The sequence below is a fragment of the Mixophyes fleayi genome, chromosome 7, assembly GCF_038048845.1.
Source record: "Mixophyes fleayi isolate aMixFle1 chromosome 7, aMixFle1.hap1, whole genome shotgun sequence".
Taxonomy (NCBI): domain Eukaryota; kingdom Metazoa; phylum Chordata; class Amphibia; order Anura; family Limnodynastidae; genus Mixophyes; species Mixophyes fleayi.
Window position 1 is genome coordinate 17,548,184 of NC_134408.1, and position 24,403 is coordinate 17,572,586.

Here is a 24,403-nt window from a genome sequence, read left to right on the forward strand (position 1 = left end):
TTTCAGCTGATTTGAAAGCTTTCCTTTTTCTTGTTACTGTCCAGGCCGCTGACCTGGATGGGGAAATCGATCTGTCCACATGTTATGACGTCACGGAGTTCCCAGTCCAGAGAAATTATGGTTTCCAGATTCATGTAAGATATTGTTTTACCTTGTATTACATGGTGATGTGATTCTTTCTGGGTATCGTAGAACTTGACTAAGATTCAAATCCCAATTCCCATCAATCCCAAAGAGCCCTAATAATGCTGTGCACTGATTACACCTATACGTACCTATATCCAGCATATAGTCTAGAAGGAAATGTTTTCCCCTGGTGCTATTTCTGTGGTTATGCCCCTGCTATGTTTGGCACATGCAGTCTACGCTGTGGAATAATTGAGATCTCTTGCATGCATGCTAATGCTAGCTACCACTAGGAAGGATTTCCAAGCGTTAGACATATAGTTGATCGTACAGACTAATCTATTTTGGAGGTCATGTTTGTGTACCCATCACTTACACACAGAGGAGGAAGTCTGTATATAAACAGATCCAATATTTAGGAACTACTGACGTTACTGATGCACAAAATGCCTTAGTATTGTCACTAGTTTCCATGATTATTGGCCCCACCCTCCAAACTGGCTGCCTCCGTTGTGCTATTGACGGGTACACTTTAATCCCTCCCAAGAGATGGTTGCTTGTTTTTGATAGAACTTTTCTCCTTTCAGACAAAAGAAGGGGAGTACACCCTGTCTGCAATGACCTCGGGGATTCGGCGAAACTGGATTCAGACCATTATGAAGCACGTGCGACCCAACACAGCCCCCGATGTCACAAGGTGAGGCCCCGATTGTCACGTTAACATGTCCCTGTTTTATCACGGTCACCTGGTCTCCTAATTTACTGAACAGACCATAGGATCATCATCTCTTTCACACGCCGTATATATTTTCTTTTACAAATTACCCTCTTCTTCTATGTCCCAGACTCTGTCTTCCCACCCTTCTTCCTGTTCTCATTCCGCCATCTCTTTAATTTCCATGCAAACCCCAGGAAAAGCTTCTCTCTGAAACTATCTGTGCTGAAGCCCAGGTTGGAAAGCTGTGTTCTCTCCTGTATTAACGTCTTGTGGTTTGTATTCGTTGTGGTTTCCCTGCATGCTCTGCTTCTGATGTCTCAGGGCTTCTCTCCAATTAGCTTCTTTATTTTTATTTTTTTTAACAAGTTCATCTGTCACCCACACAGTGGAGGCCATCATTTTTGTGGGCTGAGCCAAAACTCGCTGAGGTACACTGGCTTCTAGTGAATTGATTGGCTGCGTTCTCGCGGTGTCACAAGTTCCTAGTGAATAGATAGGCCGAGTTCTCAAAGATTGGTTAGGCCCAGAAAATGGCCGCCTCCACAGGTGGGAGATGAAAATACACCCATGACAAGCGGTAAAATACCCAGCAGGAATTAACGCTTGCTGCCTGTATGCGATGACGCTACATCCTGTCGATGCTCTTCGTCACACTGGCACAGTGCAAGCACCAGATTCATATCGGAGGATGCTGAAGTGATTCTTGGCAGACATGCATGAAGTTTTTTTGTTTTGTTCCCCACATCTTCCATTCCAGCGAAATTTGTAGTTGGTGCAGGTGGTATGCATAGTTGTGCCCAGGAAGCATGTCTCACGTAGAGCTTATAAAACCACGCAGAGCATCATGGACATATCCATTACACGGTCAGTGACAGGGAAACATGAATCGCCTATAATGTGCGCACAGTTTAGGTTCAAGATATATTCATGACAATGCAGCCTATTACCGCACTAGGAACCAGTACCTTAATGATTCTGTGGGTGATACCCAGAAAATGGCCACCTCTACTGTGTGTGTGAGAGACAGGCATTTACATTTATTGTCTGGATTTTTTTCCCCCCAAACATTTAAAGCCCACTTTGGCCTATTTGATTAGTATGTCGTCGCCTAGAACAGGCACCAACAGGTGGCATGACTAAGCGCTAAGCCATGCCAACCACATGCTCTGGTACCGTTGCGGCAGATGGGCTACTGAGAGGGCAGTCACCAGGTGATGCATGATGGCATATAGCAAGGAGTATGTATTCATAAGCGCATGGTACATCATTTTCCTCCTCCTAATATTTGCATCGTGTCTCGCAGCTTCACAGCCTGACGAAATCACTTTAACGAAAATTGATTATAAATACTGCACCTGGTCAAAGGTACATTGTGGTGGGAGAAGGCATGTAACCCACCTATACTGGTTGGAGAGCTTAATCTGGGGTGCTTCTATAGGGTGAGATGTGATCTTAAATCCCTCATGTTGTGTTGGAGCTCAACTAATAACTCCACAAGCCTCCACTTTAATATTTTGTTACGTTGACTTGGTGTGGTCACAGAAGAGATGGTCTTGAATCCTAATTGATAACCAAAGACTGTGCTGCTTGGTTGGTTGTGTATGTGGTGGAGGGTTGTCCGCTAATAGATAGTTTGTGACCCCCCTCATAACATGTTTTTCACAACATGATATAAAAATACATCCTGGAATCGTTCACTGGATAAATGCAGATACTCTTATTGTCTGTCTGTTTTCTTACATGAAATTGAGATGCAGGAGTCCCACTTTTTGATGTACAGTAAATTTAGTGCTACTTTTCCAGGAAAGCATGGAGTGCTTTAGTACATATTTGGTCTGGTCATACATGTTACAAATCTTTAAAGAAGATCTCTAGGAATATTTCAAGTTCCTACAGGCTGATGTAAGCTGAGCTATGTGGGGTGAGGATCTGATGCACGTAACATTGGTGCTGACATAGAGACACAGTGCTTTACCTGTGTGGGCGATTAGATTGCAGAATTTATGGAATAAAATAGCACAGTGGAATTTAGCAGGTGACCATGTAGACTGTATGTTCTGCTGTAACAAGTGACAATCTGATTCTCCTTGCCCCTGCACGTCCAGTATCCCTGTGTTTCGGATACAGTGTTGTTGGAATACACAGAGAATAGCAGTGTACATGAAAGAAGCTTGCGTACTATCGATTATTTATATAGCATCCACTTATTACAGCACTTTAAAGAGACTTTCGTCATTTGCATGATTCTGGAACTTAGTCTAAATTTAAAAATTTGTCAAAAGCCAATTAAGCTGCCAGTATATTTTTGGTCTGTGGGAGGTAATCCATGCATACACAAGGGGAACATACAAGCTCCATGACTCCAGCGCTGTGATCCAGTAATGCTAACCCCTGTGTGGCCGTAGTGTCCTGCACTGTACACACACCACACCCTCTCTCTGTAGATAAGTACTCACTGGGCATGCAGTCTGTCCCATTCTCTTCTACCCTGGAAATCGGTTTTCTTTGTAGTGGGACTTGGCTTCTCTATCTTGTATCACTCGGAAATGGGGAATAAGAGGAGAGCAGGTGCACAGAAGTGTGAATCATCACACATCTGACTGATTGGCTTGTGTAGTTCTCTATGCTATGGTTTGAAGACTAGTGTATTGAAACCATGACATGAGCAAGTCTGACTGGGAATGTAAGTAGCTGTATGTATAGTCTAGTGAGCATGCTCCACTATGAAGCTTTTTGACCCATCTCTACAGCTGTTTAGTCAGCCTCTCTAGCTATGAGATTTGGTCCTTTTTTCTTTATATATATATATATATATATATATGTATGTATGTATGTGTATATATATATATATATATATATATATATATATATATATATATATATATGTATGAATATATTATATATTTATATATTATATATATAGAATATGAGTAGAAAAGTTTTACGTTGAGGCTGCAGTGGAAAGTGGGGGAAGGTTGTACACTTTTTTATCTTCCTGTCTCATATTTGGTGTTGGGGTGCGTTGCATTTTGTAAATAGAAAAGTAATTAGTATAATCTTTTAATATGGAAAGGCATTTTTAATCCTTTTTTTAGATAGCCAGGCTACTGGTCTAAAATGGAAACACTGATGGTAGAATAACCTATATTATAAAGGAAATGTAGCTTGGGCGTAATTTTAGATTTTGTTTTGCGCACTTTCCACACAACTTTTTTTTTTTTTTTTTTTATCTTTTCTTGTTTATTACACCTTTGTTGTGACTTTCATTAAACTACCACTCCCCTCCTTTTGGATTTTCCTGTGTCATCCTCTGCTGTTTATATTATATTGTACATGTGGAAATCTTTACTGCCTTTTTTACTCCTACCTTACACTGTCCTTGTGCTTGAGGTTTCCCGAGTAGGATCGGGGTCTCTTTGTTCAGTAGGACCTGTGTACTTACCATGTGTGTTTTTGTTTGTATAACCAGCTCTCTGCCCGAGGAGAAGAGCAAAACGGCATCCTCCTTCGTCTCCAGTTCCATGCCAAACGAAAAGCAAGACTCTGAGCACTCCGATGCGGACGGGGAGCAGAAGCGGAGCCGGGCACGGGAGCGCAGGAGAGAAGGACGTTCCAAAACCTTCGACTGGGCCGAGTTCCGCCCCATTCAGCAAGCACTGGCTCAAGAGAGGGCACAGGCAGCCGAGGCCATGAAGTCCTCCATGTCTTACGACAGCACGGACTCCAGGTCTGACCTAGGGGAGCTGGAAAGAGAGCGAGCTCGCAGGAGAGAAGAGCGCAGGAAAAGGTTTGAGAGCTCAGACTCTGTGGAGGAGTCTACGGGAGAAGATTCCTCCCGTATGGAGATAGACAAGGGACCAGCGGCTTCTGATTCCATTGACATCAGGCCAAATGTTCAAGTGGAGATTGAGCAGCGCTGGCAACAAGTAGAAACCACCCCTCTAAGGGAAGAGAGACAGATACCCATCTCTCCCGTGCCCTTGTCCAGTGCTTCCCCCAAACACCCTGCAGAAGACATCACGTCCCTCTTGGAAAAGCAGGTAAAAAACATCATCATAACTTCAGCCCAGAAATAGGTGTTATTTCTGCTCTGTAGATATGCAATCCTCTAGAGCGATGGTCTCACAACCTGTATTTGTTGTTGTTTTTGTCCCACCGTGGCCCAGCTGGAGCAGAGTCAGAAGGAAGTGTCTGACCTCCTGGCTGAAAACCTTGTGCTACAGCAACGTCTAAAGGAAGCCTTGGAGCAGCAACAAAGTGCCCGGGATGGATACGTGTTACAGGTATCTGCAGAACCTCTTTTCTTTTCTGATGAACCTGTCCTCTGCCACACAGCGACCCCTCTCCTGGCAGAGGACTTCTGTTAGAGCAGTCTGTAATATCGATCAGTGCATGCTCTTCTGACTCTCTCCTTTACAGTGGCATTCAGCTTGCTCCTTTCCTTTTATAACAAACATAAAAGAATAGATCCGCAAGACTCCGTACAACGCAGCTCAAAATCCTTATTAGTCTGGCAGCAAATTCTGCAGTCTGTGTGGTTTTCTAGATCTGAATCTTACCAAAGCCGCATGCAAGCTAAATGCCACTGCTTAATATAAAGTCCATTTGGGGTTCTCTCGAACATAGTCTGTTAGTAGTGTTAGGACGTTTAGCGGGTCTTCCACTGAAGACTTACTTTCACAAGCATGTCTCTTTTATTTACCCATTTCAACAGCCACAAACCTAAAAACATCTTTTGAATTCAACTTCTCTGTATTCGTATAATTTGGGTGAACGGGTCTTCTCACTAATACATCTTGGTTGCTTATATTGCATGGTGTCGTTTTGTAGCATGGTGTACATCTAATATTTCACTGAGTGTCACATCTGTGGGCTTTTTCTTACCAGCGTGAAAAGGTTCAGCAATTCAGGCTAAATTCTCCGGCTTCTGGCTATGTTCCTGTTTGTCCCCTGTGGTTTGTGTGCGCCTAATCGCTCGGTGTAACTTTTTGCACGCAGCTCTAAAATCTTCATTTGTTTTTGTTTGTTTTTCCTTCCTACTTTCCTGTTTGTTTTTTATTATTTTGCTTTTTTGTGTAAACTAGCCTTTTCAAGAATCATACAAATAGCTTGAAACAAAAAATCAGTTACTTTTTGTGTTTGATTTTCTTCCCCACCCCTTGGCATGTCCTAGGAGAACATTCACATCCCTTTTAACCTTATCCTGATGATTGATTTTTTTGCCAATTGTTTTGTTTTGAAAAACAATATTGACCAATGACCTCTCCGTTGCTCTCTACCCACTTCCCCTCTTTCTTCTTTGCTCTTTGTCACTTGTCGTTAGATTTCAAAATCATTTCTCAATCCCCTTTTACAATCTTCCATGTTTGTTTTTTGTTTCTGTTCATGCAAAAACTTAAAATCCAGCCAATTTGAACCAGCCTCAAAAGTAAAATTAATGCCTCTTTCTGAAAGCTTAGTTAGCTGCAAAAAAAAAAGAGGCAAGGAGGATTTTTTGTTATGGTCCGTTCTGACCAGAGGTGTGACACTCAGCCTTGTCAGATGAGAGTGTTACTAATATCAGTGTTTAATCAATTTCTTTAAGACTGAATTGGCAGATCCTTCTTCGGATGCTTGGCAAAGACTCCATAAAGTCAACGAGGACCTTCAGAGCGAACTGGAGACACAGTGTCAACATCAGGAAATGTTAAATCACCAAATTCAGAGCCTAAAACACAGTTACGGAGAAGCCAAGGACTCCATCAGACATCATGAGGCTGAGATTCTAAGTCTGCAGGCTCGACTCAACAGTGCGTCAGCTGAGCTCTCCATTAAGGAGCAAGCTCTGACCAAGCTAAAAGGAGACTTGATGTTGGAAAAGGAGAAGGCCAAAGAAATGCTGGAAGAGTGGAATTGTAGTGAAGCGGCACTAAGTTCCCAGCTTAAAGTCAGCCAGCTAAAGCTGAAAGAAGTAGAGTCTTTGCTTTTGGAGAAGAGGCAGGAGATTCGAGAGCTTGAAATCGAACAAGTGTTGCAAAAGGACTATCAAAAGGAGAACGAGAGGCTACAAGTCAAGCTTGTGAGCCTGCAAGCTCAGCTGGATGCCAGCGAGCAAGCTCTGGTTTTAACAGAGGAGAGGGTCCAAATGAATTACGAGGAACTGCTTGGTAGCTATGAAAAAGAGAAGCAGCTCTTGATCCTTAATCTGAAGGAAACAGAAGACAGACTTGTGAAATATGAAGATAAGCTGCAAGAGAAGGACCAACAGATGGAGGTTTTGCAGAAGGAGAAGTTCAACTCAAATGCCGAAGCCAGCGTTCTAATTTACCACCTGGAAGAGCAGCTGACTGGAAGGGACTCCACGGTTCAGGGGCTGGAAGAACGCATCAAACAGCTTGAGGAGGAGCGGGACCAACTTAGCTCAACATGTCAACAGATGGTCCATCGAATTGCCGTTTCAGATTCTGACATTTCCAACTTACATAACCGACTTAAGGTGCGAGATATGGAGTACAACCAGTTGAGAAGCTCGTTGGAGAAATCAACAGAGGAGTTTCTGAAGGTCAAAGAGTCTCTCGGAGTAAAAGAGGAGGAATTGAAGAAGGTCTGTGAGGCTCATAGGAGAGTTATGGAGAAGAAAGAGCAGGATATTAATGAAGCACTTATTAAGATGGCAGCTCTGGGGAGCAGTTTGGAAGAGACGGAGACAAAACTAAAAGCTAAGGAAGAAGCCTTGAAACGCTTGTTATGTTTAAGTTCCGAATCTCGGACAAATACTACTGAAACTGTTTACAGTCAATTAGAGACTGCAAAATGTAAAATTGCGGGGTTGGAACAAAGTCATCAAGTTGAGTGTGGGGATGTATTTGGTGAAGTGCTAAGAAGGGACGGCGTCTTAGAGGTTGGGTATGGTGGGCTGCAATCCGCATTAAGCACTGGAGACCTGAGCACTTGTTCAGACACAGGAGCCAAAAGACCAAGGATACGGTTTTCCAGCATTCAGTGTCAGAAATACACTCACAGTGATGACACAGAGAAGACGTGGACAAACAGCACTTCCTTCGACGCAAGCCAGGAGCCGTCCGTTTCTGAAGAAAGTGCAACGGCTGAAGTTATTTTACCCTACCAGTCTGGGGTTAGCGACATGGATAGTTGTTTGTCCATCATTCATGCTCTGGAAACTAAGGTTTATGTGACGGAGGAGAAGCTACAGGATGTAATACTGAAGCTGGAAAATGAAAGAAGTGGCCATCAGGAGATGATGATGGATCTTCACGAACAGTGGGCAAAGGCTGAGGCCAGTCTTGGAGAGCAGCTCCAGACTAGTATAGCTCAGGTCAACTCTATGGCTGAGCATCTAGAAGAGGTGCAGGAAGAGAAGCTTCAGCTATTAAAATGTCACCCAGAAACGGCCAAGAAAGAAACCTTTTGCTGCTTAAAGGCATGTAGTAGTATGCTAGAAGAATTACATAATATAGATGACCCACAACGAAATCCTAACACTTTGTCCAGTATCAAGACCACGTTGGCAAACACGATTCATTACTTGCAACAAATTCTACTAGAGAATACATCATCCGATGCACAGTGTTCAGATGTTGCCCAATCAGAAAGTCTTCCACAGGTTCCCCAAGACCCACTCCAAGGGCTTGCAGAAAAAATATATTTCCAAGCAAACCTAATGTACAGAATGGCAGAGTCCTTAAAACGCACAGCTCCTGAGACTGTCCCGTGCGTGCAGGAAGCTGAGCTGAATGCAGAGGGATCTACTGATGATCGTCTTGTAGAGATGTTTACAAGAAAAGTCAAGCTAGAGAGAGACTTTTGGGACAGGGTTAATCAGCTTGGAAACACTATTGTTGAGAATCAATGGGTGGTGACTCCTGAAATAAACTCTTGCTCTCATACAGATCTTGTCCAAACCTTGGCAGATAATACTCTATTAAAAACCGAGCTTGACTTGGCCATTCAGAAAGCAAAGGCTTACCATCAGCGCGTGAGGACTCTCGAAAAGGATCTTCAGAAAGCAAAATCTGCCCTTGAGGGAGTGTCCATGGTGGATCAGGAAGCGACATCTCCTGGATCTCAGGAGTTAAGACATAATCATGTCATTGTCTCTGAACAGCACAATTCTAAGAATCTTGACATTTCGTTCCTGGAAGAACTATCTCTGCATTTAAAGGAAAATGCAGATGAACTTAAGAAAATTTCGTCTGCCATAAAGTTTTCGCCACATGCTGATTTTGAAGGAGCTGTTCAGAGCCTCTTGCAGACTACCCAACAGCTTTTTAGTGGTGCTCAGTCTTGTACCGCTCCGCCATTACTTGTACAGGATGCTGTTATGCAAGCTCAGCTGTGCTATACTTCCTGTAAAGCACGGCTTGAATATGAAAGAGAGGAAGCGAGAAGAAAGGATGCTCTGTGTCTGGTTCACTCTGAGGCTCTGGCCAAGGTCCATCTCGAATACCAGGAAATATTACAGGAAAAACAGAGGGAGCTCTTGGAAGTTTTGGAAAGAGAGAGGATAGCAGTCGAAGCTGTAACCACCCAGGCTGAAGATACCGAAAGGTTTCTCGGTGAAGCCGAGGCAAAGTTCGTAGAGACCATATCCCAGCTTGATAGCAGTTATAAGAATGAGGTACAGGACCTGATGGAAAGGTGGGTAGAAAGGGAGACTGTTTTGAAAGCACAGCAGGTAGAAGTTGAAGCTAAACTCCGTGCCTCAGAAAAGGAGATGGAACAATCAGAGAGATTTCACAGGGAGCAAATCAAACATTTGGAGGCACAGTTCCAAGACCAGATTCAAGAGATTCACATCATCCACCGGAACGAAGTTAGTACTTTGGAGGATCGATATACGCAGAGCATACAGCAACTTCAGGACACGCTCGACAGCTGCCAGAGAGAACACCCGTACACGCCATCACCGGTGGACTCTACAACGCGCAGTATCTCGGCAGAGCAAGGCGAGACGGACTCCATGAATGTTCTGAGAGGTCGGATTCTAGAATTGGAGGCTCAGATGAACTTGATGAGAGAGGAACTTGAGCAGAAAGACTCTAAAGGCAACCTGTCTTCCATAAAGGAGAAATACCAGGCCAACTTTGAGAACCTGAAGGTCATGTCATAGTACAATATTATGTCTAATATTTCTGTTACATAAATATATTTTGCTGCTCCTAACCTTTAATGTAAAAATGGGGTGACCATCTAAACCAAACTCTCTGCGAGCCTCTCATCTTTGTTGTTTTACTTTCACAATCCATCTTGTATTCAAACAGAATTTACAAACGCTTTTGGGTCCGGTCCAGGAGAATATAATCCTAGAGGGATTGTACCTTGGAGGTTAAGCAAAAGTTTCTGATTTAGTCCCAAACATAAACAGGCATAATTTTAGTTGTATTCACTAATAGGATGCAACCCCTGTATTGTTTTTTCCCCTTTCTATTTATCTAATGAAAATATTAAGGGCTTAATGTGCAAAATATTTGTTCAAAGACTTTGGGGTATATTTACTAAACTGCTGGTTTGAAAAAGTGGAGATGTTGCCTCTAGCAACCAATCAGATTCTAGCTGTCATTTTTGTAGAGTGCACTAAATGACAGCTAGAATCTGATTGGTTGCTATAGGCAACATATCCTCTTTTTCAAACCCGCAGTTTAGTAAATCTGGCCCTTTATCTAGTTTTATATTATGATGGTAGACTGCTTGCAGAGCTCCCAATTCAGTACAGCTGTCACTTTTTCTTCTGTACCCCATAATCCTTTTTAGTTCCTCCCAGAACTCTCCCCCTGACACTCTTGAGTGATAAACATCTCACAATACAGTGTCCTTATGGCAAACACATAAGTATGTAACCTAATTGTTTAAGATCTATGCTGGAAATGCAAAAAAGGATGACGCAGAGATAAAATAAAAATATCTAGCATATACCTTCCTATGTGCTCATTAGTTACGTAGAGCGGTGGAAAAAAATACAGAGGTATGCATAGGTCACCATCTTAGAAGTTTTAATTGCGTTGATCCAGAAGAAGGGAAAATGAAACCCCCTACTGTGACGATTCTCAAGTTTTGTCTCACAAAATTCTTTTCGAACGCCCAAAAATGGCAATTGGGTAAATGCCCTCAATCTACCCATAATGTCCTCTACTAATTATAGTTACAGATACCATTTCTTGTAAGAAATGCAACAAATACATTGTTTTATTCTGTTTGGTGAATTTTCCTTCATCACCTCGTGGTAAGGTGTTCCACAGCTTTTACTACCTTTACTGTAAAGAACCCTTCCTGTGCTGATGGTGTCATTTTACAGTCAACGACCCCCTTTATTCTCTCTCTCTGGTTCTTTGGTTTAAACAAAATCTTGTTGAGTTTGAATATATTTATACATATGTAATTAGGGCACATCTAACATACCTCTTTCCCCAATGTAAGCAAATCTAATGAATCTAAATTTTCTGCCCAGAAAATAGTATATCAAACTAAGCTAGACCAAAGTTATCCTCTGTTACCAAGAAAACACGTGTGATCAAATATCTCCTTTCACAGGCTGCTAAAGAATGTAATTTATAAGAAAACATTAGGATACCGGGGGTAGCTTGTACTTTTAACTTCTGTTTCTGTCTCTTTTACATTGAAATAAACGGATTGCATAGAATAATTAAATGACCCCTGGTAGGTTGATTTGGAAATTACCGGTGATTTTAAATCCATTCTTCTCCTGCGACCTGCACTAATGTTTATCAGGAATCATGTAACCTATAGCCTACAGAAATGCCTAATTTCTGAAGAACTTCTGTTTCACGTGAGTCCAGAATTAAAGGCTCTTGCTGACTGTAACACAGATAGCAGGGGTGGGGCATTAGTGTTTTATACACAATAGTGTGTCCTACCCCTGGTGATTATCAGCACTGACACATGTTGTGTTTAGATCTTTGAGTAGGGAGAACTCTCTGGTCTACCCCCCACCACACTTTACTAACCGTGAGCTCTTGCTAATAGAGCAGTCCTTTCTGTCTGTACAGTGGTGTTGTCTGGTTATATTGTACAGAGAGATGGCAAAGACATCATTCATTACAAGAGTTTTGTAATGGTCTCACACTTGGGACACAGCTGCAGTGTTACACTTTTATTCATTCATAGCGCTACACAAAAGAAGGTTCTTCCTTTGTATATCAGAGGTATTTTCTTTTGAAATCTTTGGGTTTTTTTTTATTCTGCTTAAAATCAAGGGTGAAATTATTAAATGTCCTTTCCATCCCGAGCATTGCAGAATTGAAGGAACATCAGTATGATCGGACCTTGAGAGAGCCTGTATTTCATAGGAAAATAGAAATGCCAGATTTTAGAGGACAAATCTTTACATATAAAGTATGAACCGGTCTCATATCGCGCGGCTTGAAACGCCGGTCTCTGCCGGTATCGGTGTTTCTGACGAGTTGCGTATGTTTGACGCCATGCCTGGCATCCGATGCTGGTTGGTTATTGACCCTCCCATAAACAACCCTACGAACCGGACGTTAATCTGTAATGCTTGTTGGCATGATCTTGGCTTTACATGTACGTAACCAGATACATCGGTACCTTTATAACTAGCCCCTCACCACCAGGTGTATTCACTGCACAATAGTACATTGAAATCTAGTCCATTATGGCTTCTGTATGAGGCCTCCCTCTTTGTAATGCAAGTTTTGACTTTTGTTTCCTCATTACCTCTATTGGGGGGTCTATATTTTGGAGTAAGTTATCAGTTCTAATGGTTTTTCAATGTTTTTATCATAAAGTGGGTTTAAAGTAAGCAATTTACAGAAATGGAATTTTAAAATGCAGCCATTAACACACAGTGGGATATTCAATTGGCATCCGCAGCTGCGATTCCATGTACCGCAACATCGTGTATTTCGATGCACACAGAAATCCGTGATGTTGTGCTACCGTAATGGCACTTTACAGGCGCAGCCACGAATCCTAATTGAATACCCCCCACAGAATTAGTCGGTGAAATCAAGGAAAAACTAGACAGGGCTTAATAATAAAACATTTTTTTCTTTTGAGCATGTGCCCCCTGTAGATGTAACCAGTCCGTCCTAAATTATTATCCACTTAATTCTGCCCTCCGAATTTGACATGCCTATCAAACAACTTGCATTTTAGATTTCCAGGCCTTCTAAAAGGTAGGAATAATGAGTCAGTTAAGCTTGATTAGTTCAGCTGTTTGATCCTTTATCTGAGTGCACCATCAAGTTAATGAAAGATCAGATAAGTTTCCCTGAATGCCGGGAACAGTGAAAGTTTTAGCTGACGGGTCACACCCGGCCATTATCACATAATTAGACCAGACCCAGGAAGTGTTCTTGATTTGAGACCATCACCATCACCCCTTTTGTTCTTCAATATAGTTCTTTCCTTCCCCTAATTAGGTAGAGAAGTAAGTGTCCTAAAATCTACTTGTACACAAGTAATTATCTTACTACAATAACTCTCTCTCAACTAAAACACTCCGAAAATTTCCGGCTTCTAATTTCCGCTGTTTTGTTCATTACTCGGTAACGTGTTAACCTTTGTTTGAGGCCCATCTTGACCCTAACCTTGTGTCAACACCCTAGAATCTCGGCCATGTGTTGACCAGCTCACCTCAACTATCTTTTATTCTGCTGTCTCTACCACCTGTGTTGTTGTATTGTTTTAAAAGGCTCTTTTATCTACAGGCCACATGCGAACGGGGGTTTTCCGCCATGGAGGAGACCCATCAAAAGAAGATAGAGGACCTTCAAAGACAACATCATCGGGAGCTGGAGAAGCTGCGGGACGAGAAGGACCGTCTACTGGAAGAGGAGACTGCGGCCACCATCTCAGGTACATGGATAACGAGCGACCACAACGAAAGAAAATCTGCTTTACCCTCACGTTGTCCCTATAGTCCTGACAGTGATAGAGGTCGACTTCCTTAAATACCGCTTCAAATTTGATAGAAGCACAAGTGGTCAAGGATGCAGTTCTAGCATTATGGATGTTGGAGGTCACTGGAGATATCCAAACATATTATAAAAACCATGAACAAGTCCCTCTCTTATGCCTGCAAATCTAATCCTAAGAGATTGTGAAGCCCCGGGGCGTCAGTGACGGGTGCACAGTTGGCCACTATGCTTCCATTTGTCGAGTGTAGCAGTTGCTCCCACGAATACTTTAGTGGCGCTGGTCCCCTTGGGTCATCCTGCTCTCTGAGCTGTACTGCTTTGTTAATACAACACACCTCTGTTTGTGTGTTCTGTTTAGTGTTATAGGGTACATGTTTACTCCCTTACATGTACACATCTTATCTTAGATCTGTTTCCTGTTAAACTGTGGTCAACTTTTTTTTAAAGAATGTTCAACAAAAAAAAAGTGAATTGAGATCGAGACATTCCTCTCTCTTCCGTTAAGATGTCTGAAGCCACAGACAGGTTAAACTGCAGAGCATAGCATGACTGCTTGTCGTGACATCACACACAGTGTTTGTGATGTTCTGAGATAGAGAAGCACCACCCTTCCTGCTTTTTCTGAAGAATAGGACAGCCATGTGCACGGGAGATATACATATATAAGTCTCTAGCAATGTGCGTGCTGTAATGTGCGTAGTTTGTTTGTGAGGCTGACGTAGTGTTTTGCCTCTCGCAGCCATTGAAGCAATGAAAAACGCACACCGCGAGGAGCTTGAGAGAGAGCTGGAGAAATCCCAACGCTCGCAAATTAGCAGCGTCAATGCGGACGTGGAGTCTTTGCGGAGGCAGTACCTGTGAGTTCTCTTCACAGGCCATTACAAACTGTTTTGTAATCGTTTGTGGTGCCCTTATCGATGTCATCATTGATATGATCTTGTCCTACCACAGGGAGGAGCTACAGTCTATACAAAGGGAGCTGGAGGTCCTCTCCGAGCAGTATTCTCAGAAGTGTCTGGAGAACGCCCATCTTGCTCAAGCGCTGGAGGCAGAGCGCCAGGCTTTGCGCCAGTGTCAGCGCGAGAACCAGGAGCTCAATGCCCACAACCAGGTACCTCTTTTAAATGTTTTATCTGGCACAAAGTTTTAGCTCATTTACAGGCTCGCGGGTCTTTCTTCCAATGTTTTGAAGTCCACATCTCATAGACGTTTCACTGTGTTCCAGGAGTTAAACAATCGCCTGGCCACTGAGATAACGCGGCTCCGAACTCTGGTAACAGGCGATGGAGGGGACGTCTCCCCTCTCACCCAGGGGAAGGACTCTTACGAATTAGAGGTAAAGAACGTTCAACCAGCAAAGGGCTGTCCATTGGCAGTAATGGCCTCCTGAGGATGTCATATGGATAATGGTCTCCGACCCACGAACATCTGTCGGGGTCATTTTATGTGGTGACATAGAGCAGGCTGCGAGGAAGTTTAGTTAGTCCGGTCTGTCCCCCCTTTTGGCTGCTCTGTCATGTTTTTGAATACCCACCAGTAGACCAGGCCCTCAACCGCTTGTGGGAGTTTTATCACATAAGGAGAGGTTTTAACAGAGATGGTTTTGTTAATAGTAATATCTGGTAATCAATAAAGGGATTGTGCTACAGAACATATAAAATAAGCAAGCCAACCTGGTGACCACTTTATAGATGCTAGATAAAGTCCTGCTACAAAAATATTTTTCTATAGTTACTCCTCTCCGTATACTCAGGCAGATAGTGTTTTAATCTTCTTTTTCTGCCTGTTTACAATAAAAATGTCATGTTGTGGGTTTTTTTTTTTTTTAAATCTTTTAAACACGGGATAGTGGTTCTTGACTTCATTTTTACATAATTTCCAAAGGCAGCCTTTTGTCAAGAAGCTAATAATCAGTAGCACAATATTCCTGTATGATGAGGTGTCGCTCTTGCTCTCCCGCAGGTCCTTCTACGCGTGAAGGAGTCTGAGATCCAGTACCAGAAGCAGGAGATCAGCTCCTTGAAAGACGAGCTGCAGACTGCGCTGAGGGTAAGGAACGCCGGGCACCATTGCCTTATCGTCAGCCCCCCCCCCCTTCCCACTTGCACCACAGCTGTAGTCATTTGTTGTTTGAGGTGATAGGAGCGTGGTAAACCTCGCTCCGCTCTTCTCCCCTCAAGGATAAGAAGTACACCAGCGATAAATACAAAGATATCTACACAGAGCTGAGCAACGTGAAGGCCAAGGCCGAGTGCGACATCACCCGTCTAAAGGAGCAGCTGAAAGCGGCCACCGAGATGTTGGGAGACAAATCTCCTGAGAGCGCGTCGGTGTCTGGATATGGTAAGGGACCGCTCGTCACGGAACCGCAAGTTATGTGATTTACCCGTATCGCTCCCGGAAGATGGAATTCTGTGGTTTAAAGCTTCTTCTTCTTCTGTTCCCCTAGACCTTTAACAGGTCTGTATATGGAACTCGAGTGTACTGTTAAATCCTTATGGGTTGAAATCAATTTCTGCACTTTATTCTTTTTTTATATGTACTGACCTCTTGTACTTTACAAAGATTTTGTAGCTTAGTGACTGTGATCCGCCATGTGCTAGGCACACTGTCTTTATTTGTCTGAAGTATGTGCTTCTGATCAATGGCGGCGTAGCATTCTCCTCACCCAGCAGCGTTGGACCTCTTCTTGCTTCAACCTATATAATCATTAGGATGAGGGCTTTGCCCGTTCACTAGGAACCAGTGGCATCACTCAGGGATGAAGTACACAGATGGATGCAGTGACAGCACTATTACCTCGTTAGTTTCCAGCCCACTTCCTCACACCTCGGTAATTTCACGTGTTCCTAGCGGATTTAAAGACCCCATCCTGAATGTTTCAGTCCACAAAGTGCCAGATCTGTGTGTAAGAATCGGGGAAACATTAACTATAATAACACTGCACAACCTGTTCTCTTCTCCGCAGATATCATGAAATCCAAGAGCAACCCGGATTTCTTAAAGAATGACAGGTCCAGCATCAACAGACAGCTACGGAACATCAGGTCGAAGGTAGGCTGGTCTACATACCCGCAGAGAGATCCGTTTTTAGTATGTCTCTGTCTAGAATAGTATCCTGGCCAGAAAAAAAATAAAATAAATTGCAGCACCCTCCGTATGTAAGAACTGTCCGTTTAAAAAAAGAAAAAAAATTGTCCTGTTTTTAATTTAATTTTGAACTCCTTACCCCCTTTCCCTGCCTTGTGATTTTATCTCCCTAGTTGGTCACCCCGTATAGATCATAAAGTCCTGCCTGGTAGTAAGTATGTGATTGGTCCCCCACCTCTGGCAGTGTATCACTAGTTAGCCTATCTCGATGCAGGAGATTGGGGATGGTCCCTGCATGACCTCACAGATCTGTTCCCCCCCCCTGGTGCTGTGTGTTATGTGGGTAGGTGATGGGTTGGGGGGTAGGAGTGGGTTTGAGCACTGTCACACCAGGATTCATGCGCTTTCTCTGTCTGTCTGTGTCTGTGTGTCCCTTTGTACCCCGGCAGTCCGTAATTGAGCAGGTCTCATGGGATAACTGAAAAGTTCCACGTACCAGGTTCCCTGACATGTAGGTAACGACAAGGCCAGCAAACTGTGCATGCAAACCTTTCTCCTCGTCCCGAGTGCCGTTGCACGGCCCGTTCCTCTCTCACAGCACGGTCTTCTACGTCACACCGAACAATAGTGTGTTCAGCAACCTCCAGGAGATGAATAGTTTTCCCAGACGAATAGCCAACTTAGGCTAACTCTGGTTTCGTGGGGGGTGTTGAACTGTTAAACCCTAGAATTAAGCACAACCTGTTTCAGCAAACACCTAAACTGACCTGCATGCTTCATATGCATACCGAACCAACCTTACAGCCTCATGATATAATCCTGAGTGATACCAAGAAGAGAGAGCTGCGCAGCAGACTGCAGGGGGCGATAGAGAGCACTAGAGGTAGAAAAGAGCCCGTTAGTTCTTATAAGGGTAAACCAGCTTTGTGATGTGGTGTTTTGTCCTAGATTAGTTGTGTTTAAAGAGTCTGTGAGTCTGGTGTCTTCACACCCATACTCCTCTCTGTCCTAAACATCACCACCTTCTGTGCTCCAAACCAGACACAGGGATCACTCTCTAACTATCATTAAAATGTACAAAGAAATCTAACCGTAATGAACAGTTTACTTCACTAGAAAAGTTCACTTTTATGTTATGCATTTTGCTGTGATCCTCCCCCGTATTATTTTAGGCAAAGTAGTTGCACGATTGGGCAGTTTTGGTTTGCCCTTATTCCTCTGTTTTCTCAGCATGGGGGGGGGGGAGGAAGTAGGAAAAGCAGAAGCTCATTGGAATATCCATATTTACTCTCCATTTCATCAAGATATGTGAGCAGGACTTGTAATTGTGGCTTTTAAAATCCACGAGTATAGACAAAGGGTTCCGTACCACGGGCGGATACATGACCGTCTGTGAGTATATAATCTTCGTCTTGGTTTTATAACCTGAATGTATCACATTACAGTAGATCATTACTGCTATCAAGGGAAGACTAGGGGGTATATTTACTAAACTGGGTTTGAAAAAGTGGAGCTGCTGCCTATAGCAACCAATCAGATTCTAGTTAGCATTAATAGTACAGTCTACAAAATGACAGCTAGAATCTGATTGGGTGCTATAGGCAACATCTCCACTTTTTCAAACCCGCAGTTTAGTAAATATACCCCTAAGACTACTTACTCTCTACAGATTAAAGGGGAGAAGGTTCACACAACAAAACACTAAATATAATCACGGAAAAACTTTTTCTAGTGAAATAAATTGCAATATACAATACACAATACTAATAAAAAAATAAAAAAAGTCTAATTCTCACATAAACCCATGTTGTGTGCTCCCCCTTTACATGTTTGGTATTTGTAATCATTCCCCACAATTCTTCACCTCCATCCGTCATGTGACTCACCCAGACACTCCTGTCTTTTTTTTTTTCTTGTTTTTATTTCAGCATGCAGAACTAATCTCTCTCTCTCCGTGTGTCGTGTACGCTTGTACCCGTGTTCCGTTACCATGACGTGTCTCATCTCTTTTCTCCGTGCAGAGCCTGAAGGAGGGGCTGACAGTCCAGGAACGCCTCAAAATCTTTGAATCCCAGGACTTAAAGAAACACTAACGTCTCACAATTTCTGCTGTGTGGAGCAGTCGCGCACCGACCCCTCTGGCACCAGGGGACTCGGATATGCAGCTCTTTGCATGTCATGTGGCAGACCATTCAGGTGTTGGTTCATTCCTGTGGGTACCTCTCCAGCTCCAACCAACCCCCTCCCCTACCCCACCCCCTCGCCCGAGTATCGGGCACATTTACTCGCCTCCTCCATCTTGTCAGAGCTTTAACTCTCATTCACAATTGTCAGTATTAAGGCACTGCTGCCGATCTATAAGCTATCAGGTGTGGAAACGTTGGACCCTGGGCTGTGTGCTGAACCCCCCCTACCCCCCAATGTGCGACAGATAGGTCAGCTCAGCGCTGCCTCCAGGCCGCGGGGAAGAAATTAACCACAGACAGGAGAATGTGACGGGTAGTAAACGCCACAAGTGACGCGTGTTTACAAGACCCTCACCCTCTCTGCCAGATGTGTGCAATTATTTATATATGTATGTGTGTGTGTGTGTGTGTGTGTGTGTGTGTAAATATGGGGAGTCAAGATTTCTCCAAATAGGATAACTGGTGAGGTTGGCGCCCTGGATGAAACTCTAGAGATGCCCGATTAACTAGTGGAGTATAACATAGATTGCCTAGTCCTGCTCCTTTGTTTCGCTGTGAAATCCTCTAAGATATTCTGGTTTGATATTCAGTCCTGTTTCTAACGCAGTCTGTATGGAATCTACTCCTGAGCCTGCCCTCCTCTAATGCAGATTTGTCACCATCACACTGTGGTGGCGGCCATTTTGTCGACTGCCACAATATCCAGTGTGCGAGCTCCCCGGGAAGTAGTGACATCGTAGAGGCCTCAATGTTGGCACTAATTCCTGGCAATGTTGCGATGAATATTGTTCTAGCTGACAAAATGGCTGCCCCACCGCACATAGAAGACCGTTTTTTCATCTCTGCAATTCTTCTCCTTCTGACTGGCTGCATTTTCCCATAGCTGTGTGTAGGAGGAGAACGTTTCATGATTATTGTCATTCCAACAGTATCTGACAGCCTTCATCATTGTTGATGCTGTCCGTGTAAAACAAAACAAAATTTGGAAACGACCATAGTTACATTGGCAATTTACCAATGTATTATCACTTTATATAATACTGATGGGATCTGTCAGGCTGCTGGTGTCTGTCGTGTCACATGACACTGGTTGCTGAGGGGGGTTCAGGAAGTGACTGGTATAGGGAACCCCATGATTTGTATCCTACCACGTGGAAGTGACTGGTGATTTGGGGAACAAACCATTTTCTGCCTTTGAGGTCTTTCCACTGCCTTTTGTTCTGTGTTACAGAGCCCTGTTCCCTGCATACAGTGCTGCCAGTCATCTTCTGGGCTGAACCAATATTCAATGTGAACCTATCCATACATTAGGAACCAGTGACATCACTGAGGCACTTCAATGCATGAAACAATTATTTTAGAGGATGCAGCTCATTGAATATAACCTGACAAGCTGCATTCTCATGAATATATTGGTTCAGCCTATAAAATGGCGGCTTCCACTGTATGTTGGCTTCGGGTGCAGTTTTAACAAGTTATCAGTGTGAGAAGACAAAGTGTCTGGGTATTGGTAGGCGCTTTTCATGTAGTTCCTACTAGTGCCCACTAGGTGGTGCTCCTGGAAGGACTTGGAAGGTGATGTACTGCTGGATGTGTTATGTCATGTGATGACGTCATTGACCCTCTTCTGGTGTCTAGAAATGACTTGTAAGGGAAAGGTAAGTTGTGTATTTGCTTTTTGTATGTGTGCATGCCTAACGTCTGTTCAGGAAGTTTTTGCGTGTTATATTTTTTGGCCGATTATGTTTATCGGATGTCTGCTGAGGGGAAATGAGAGGTTAAAATGTCGGACGTTTTACCCTGGTCTCTACAGCATGCTAAGAACGTAGAATGGTATCCTCCAGCACTGCTTGGGTTACGGGTCCTCCCTTTGCAGGGAGTGCTGGGTCTTTAAGCCCTGTAAGTGTCCGAGGAGCAGTGATGGCTTTTGTTCATATAGGCTAAATGCAGGTTTCTTGTGTTATTGTCACGTGCAGTCTGGTTATGGTATGTCCGCTGGTGGGTGCGATGGCAGGAAGGAGCTAATCGCTATTGAAGAGAAGATGATATTTTGCGACCACACTGCAGATCAATCTGGAATATTCATTATGTTGGTCTTCTATGGTTTAATTATTGGTGAGCCTGTTTAGGCAATGGAGCTTTGCTAGTACAGCGTGTGATCTCATTCCCTGTGTGTTACTGAAGATCCCATCTTAATAGATCTCTCTCTCTGTTGCATGAGGCAGCCAAAACATAAAATAATAATAAAAACACCCCTAGGCAAAATTATGTGTAGAAAACCCTTCTGGTTAGAGTGTGGATTATCCCTACTCCCGTAAAGTGGACGCGACGCCTACACACAGTAGAGGCTGCCATTTTGTGCGCTGAATTGCCTCATGGACCTAGCTAATTATTGGTTCTCTAAAAAATGCTGGCTCTGCTTTAATTAAGAGTTAATTATTCTATAGCAGTAACTAGCTTTCTGTGTCTCTGGCCGCCACTTATTTAAACTTTTTATTGGCGAATATGCGCCCTCCTGCAGCTTTCCACTACCCTGCTTCCTTTCTTCACTTTTCATACCTGTGTTCAAATCATTGGACAGTTTATTTCTGTGCCTTCTGTGTAGGAACCAAGTGTGCCATCGAAGGGTGATTTGCTGATATTTGTAGCCATATATTTTACACCTTTTTCCTTCCAATCTATCCTTTTTATATACTCCCAGGTCTCTGTGGGCAGGTTACAGACTGCATTATCAGGTGCGACTGCTGCACTGACTGACATGCTGGTTTCGAGTTTAGACTCATCCAGAATGACTGGCCGGTTTCTAGCCCCTGAGGACAGGCTAAATGCCAACACTATTATGTGAGCTTAATATAGGAGTGAGTAGAAATGCTGTTTAGATCCCACTCCTCTGCGTCTTGTAATGTGTTGAGATGATTCACAGATGCCAACACTACATCCTGGAGAAATGTCACAGCGAAACCTGAGCCCTTATTGTAATATCTCCTCTCTATATAAACATAGTTTACACACACATTTGTGCAGTTTAATTTGTACTTTTTTTTTTTTTCTTTGGGAGCGAGTGAGGGGTGGGTTTAAATCCTGTCACATGTTAGTGTGTATATGGTTGTAATGTGTTTAGAATATTTTTTTATTTTTTTTGGTGTGTGTGTGGTTCAAGTTCTTCTCCAGCAGAGGGCGCACTTTGGGACCTCAGCAAAGATGGTGTCCGTGGTCCCACCCAAATCGTCTGTTTTAAACGCCGGATAATTTAAAACCTGTATAGTATTCAGAACACACTTTGTACATATTTCTTAATTCCCGAGATAGTGAGTTTTGTGTCCGACTTGTGTTTTTAATCTTGTTCTATAAACCCAGATGTTTAATTTTTCTTCTTTAAAACTTGTGGATTGAGTGTAACATTTGGAGTTAAATGACCCTGTAAGTTACCTGATATTTTAGAATCTCACAGATACTGAGTCCTGCAAATTTTCTGTCCCTGTGTAATATATATAAATATATGTTGTAGAGGATTGTACAGTCTGCCTCTGACCAGTATTCATCATTCCCTAAGTGAGCCCCTCTCTCCGCAGAAACGCTTTTGCCTCTTCTCCATGGGGACCAGTGCAAAGCTGCTGTAATTGGAGTCCGCTGCCGCCTGTGGGTTCTGCAGCTCATTGCATTAATTTTGAGATATTGTGTAATATGTAAATAATGCACTTTTTTTTTGCCTGTAACATAATCAAGCTGTTGGTTTTAAAGACTGTTTCATCTCCTTCGCTGCGTTCCAGAGGGCTCTGGCAGTGAAGGGGTGGGTGTAGGTGTCACAATGAACTTTGTGTTCTACCATAGAACATGCCCCACCAGTGTTTTTATAACTGTTACAGCTAATTGTGGCATCACACTACATGGTCCTTGTCGGGGTCTGTAAACACTAAGGATTGGAGGCATGGGGAAGGTTTAATAAACAGTGGTCATGTATCCTAACATTTAAATAAACCCCAGTAATCCGTTTGGCTTATCCACAATTTAGGTTTAACTTCATTCATTTTTCTAACTTGTACCAAATATTTATCCAGAAATCAATACCCTGCAGCTGTAGTTCTAGAACTGGTAATGCGGAAGGCCCCCAGTAGGGCCTTTGATGGTGCTGGAGAGTCCATGTCCATCATTCACTTACATTTGTAGCATTTAGACCAATGGTAGGTAAGCCATGGTGGACTACAAGTCCATGCATGCCTTGTCAAACCCTGGTTTAAGGGGGGCACGTTTGGACTTGGTCTTGCTATAGGTTTCCCAAGCCCTCCTCACTTCTACCATCTGCCTTGGCTACACTACGTGCTCCCCCCCTAGGGGACACTCACTGTACAACCCAGTAATATATGCAAGAAATACCCTACTCCAGAAAAGACAGGGACACCCGAGAGACGTACATCTTGTCTGGATGTTCATTGCTTTGTCATTCTTGAATAACTATTTTTTGTTTTTCTTATTTTTGCTGCCTCACGTGGTTCACTAAACCCTTCAGTGCCGGCTGACAGAGTTATGTACTCCGCCCTGTAGGGTTTATTGCTTATTGATGTTCTTGTCTCTCAGTAAAACGTATAATATATGAATGCTTTAATTTTTTTCCTTTCTCCTCTTTGTGGTGAGACAAAAAGTCCTCCTTGATTTGCCTGTTCCTTGCAGCTCACTTCGGTCATGTTATTTCCTCCCACCCAATGCGTGCGACTCGCTAGGTTTCTGTGGATGTAGCTGATCATTTTTATTTTGTAAATATAATTACTTAACTTTACATAAACTATATCGTAATAAACTATTTTTGCACCACCCTTTATATGATGTTCCTGGGTTCTCTTGCTGGCTGTGGATGATAAATGAGAAACGAATGCTTCACACCGAGAGAAAAACCATCCTGTATGTGATTTACAGCAGTTTCATGATATTAGTGAGCTGTGATGTATGCAGAGAGCAGTCTGAACATGCTAATGCTATTGTCTCATTAAATAGATCATGAATATGTAAAATATTTAGCGTCTTTTCAGCCACACGTATTGCTAGCAGGTGCATAAAGCCATACCAGCTCCATAGTCAACCGTTGCCTGTAGAATGGATTGTACTGTAGAGTTCAGTGACTTGCAATGTGGCACTCTCAGAGGATGCCACCTTTCCAACAAGTCCATTTGGCATATTTCTTCCCTGCTAGAACTTCCCATGTCAACTGTTATTGTGAAGTGGAAACGCCTAGGAGCAATAAAAGCACAGCCACAAAGTGGTAGGCCACACGATCATAGAATGGGTCGGCCGAGTGCTGAAGCGCAGCATAGCATGTGAAAATAGTCAATCCTCAGTTGCATTGACCACTAGCGTTCCAAACTGCCTCTGGTAACGTCAACACAAGAACTTCA

The 24,403-nt window shown here is 43.2% G+C and overlaps 1 protein-coding gene across 6 annotated transcripts in view; it reads left to right on the plus strand.

Annotated features, from left to right (window-relative positions):
- The window catches only part of MPRIP (myosin phosphatase Rho interacting protein), an 86,522-nt gene extending 62,690 nt beyond the window's left edge, over positions 1–23,832 (plus strand). For 2 of the 6 annotated variants that reach the window (XM_075179182.1, XM_075179185.1), the window contains exons 12-24: positions 45–134; positions 714–823; positions 4,314–4,884; positions 5,011–5,127; positions 6,429–9,941; positions 13,531–13,678; positions 14,480–14,597; positions 14,692–14,851; positions 14,966–15,076; positions 15,703–15,789; positions 15,921–16,083; positions 16,709–16,794; positions 18,852–23,832. In XM_075179182.1, coding sequence (XP_075035283.1) covers positions 45–134; positions 714–823; positions 4,314–4,884; positions 5,011–5,127; positions 6,429–9,941; positions 13,531–13,678; positions 14,480–14,597; positions 14,692–14,851; positions 14,966–15,076; positions 15,703–15,789; positions 15,921–16,083; positions 16,709–16,794; positions 18,852–18,923 — 5,346 coding nt within the window. In that variant the 3' untranslated portion in view covers positions 18,924–23,832. Of the gene's footprint in view, positions 1–44; positions 135–713; positions 824–4,313; positions 4,885–5,010; positions 5,128–6,428; positions 9,942–13,530; positions 13,679–14,479; positions 14,598–14,691; positions 14,852–14,965; positions 15,077–15,702; positions 15,790–15,920; positions 16,084–16,708; positions 16,795–17,003; positions 17,042–17,279; positions 17,342–18,851 lie in introns of all 6 variants that reach the window. The other 4 variants (XM_075179183.1, XM_075179184.1, XM_075179188.1 and 1 more) reach the window with 4 other exon arrangements.
- Positions 23,833–24,403: the final 571 nt, after the last annotated feature.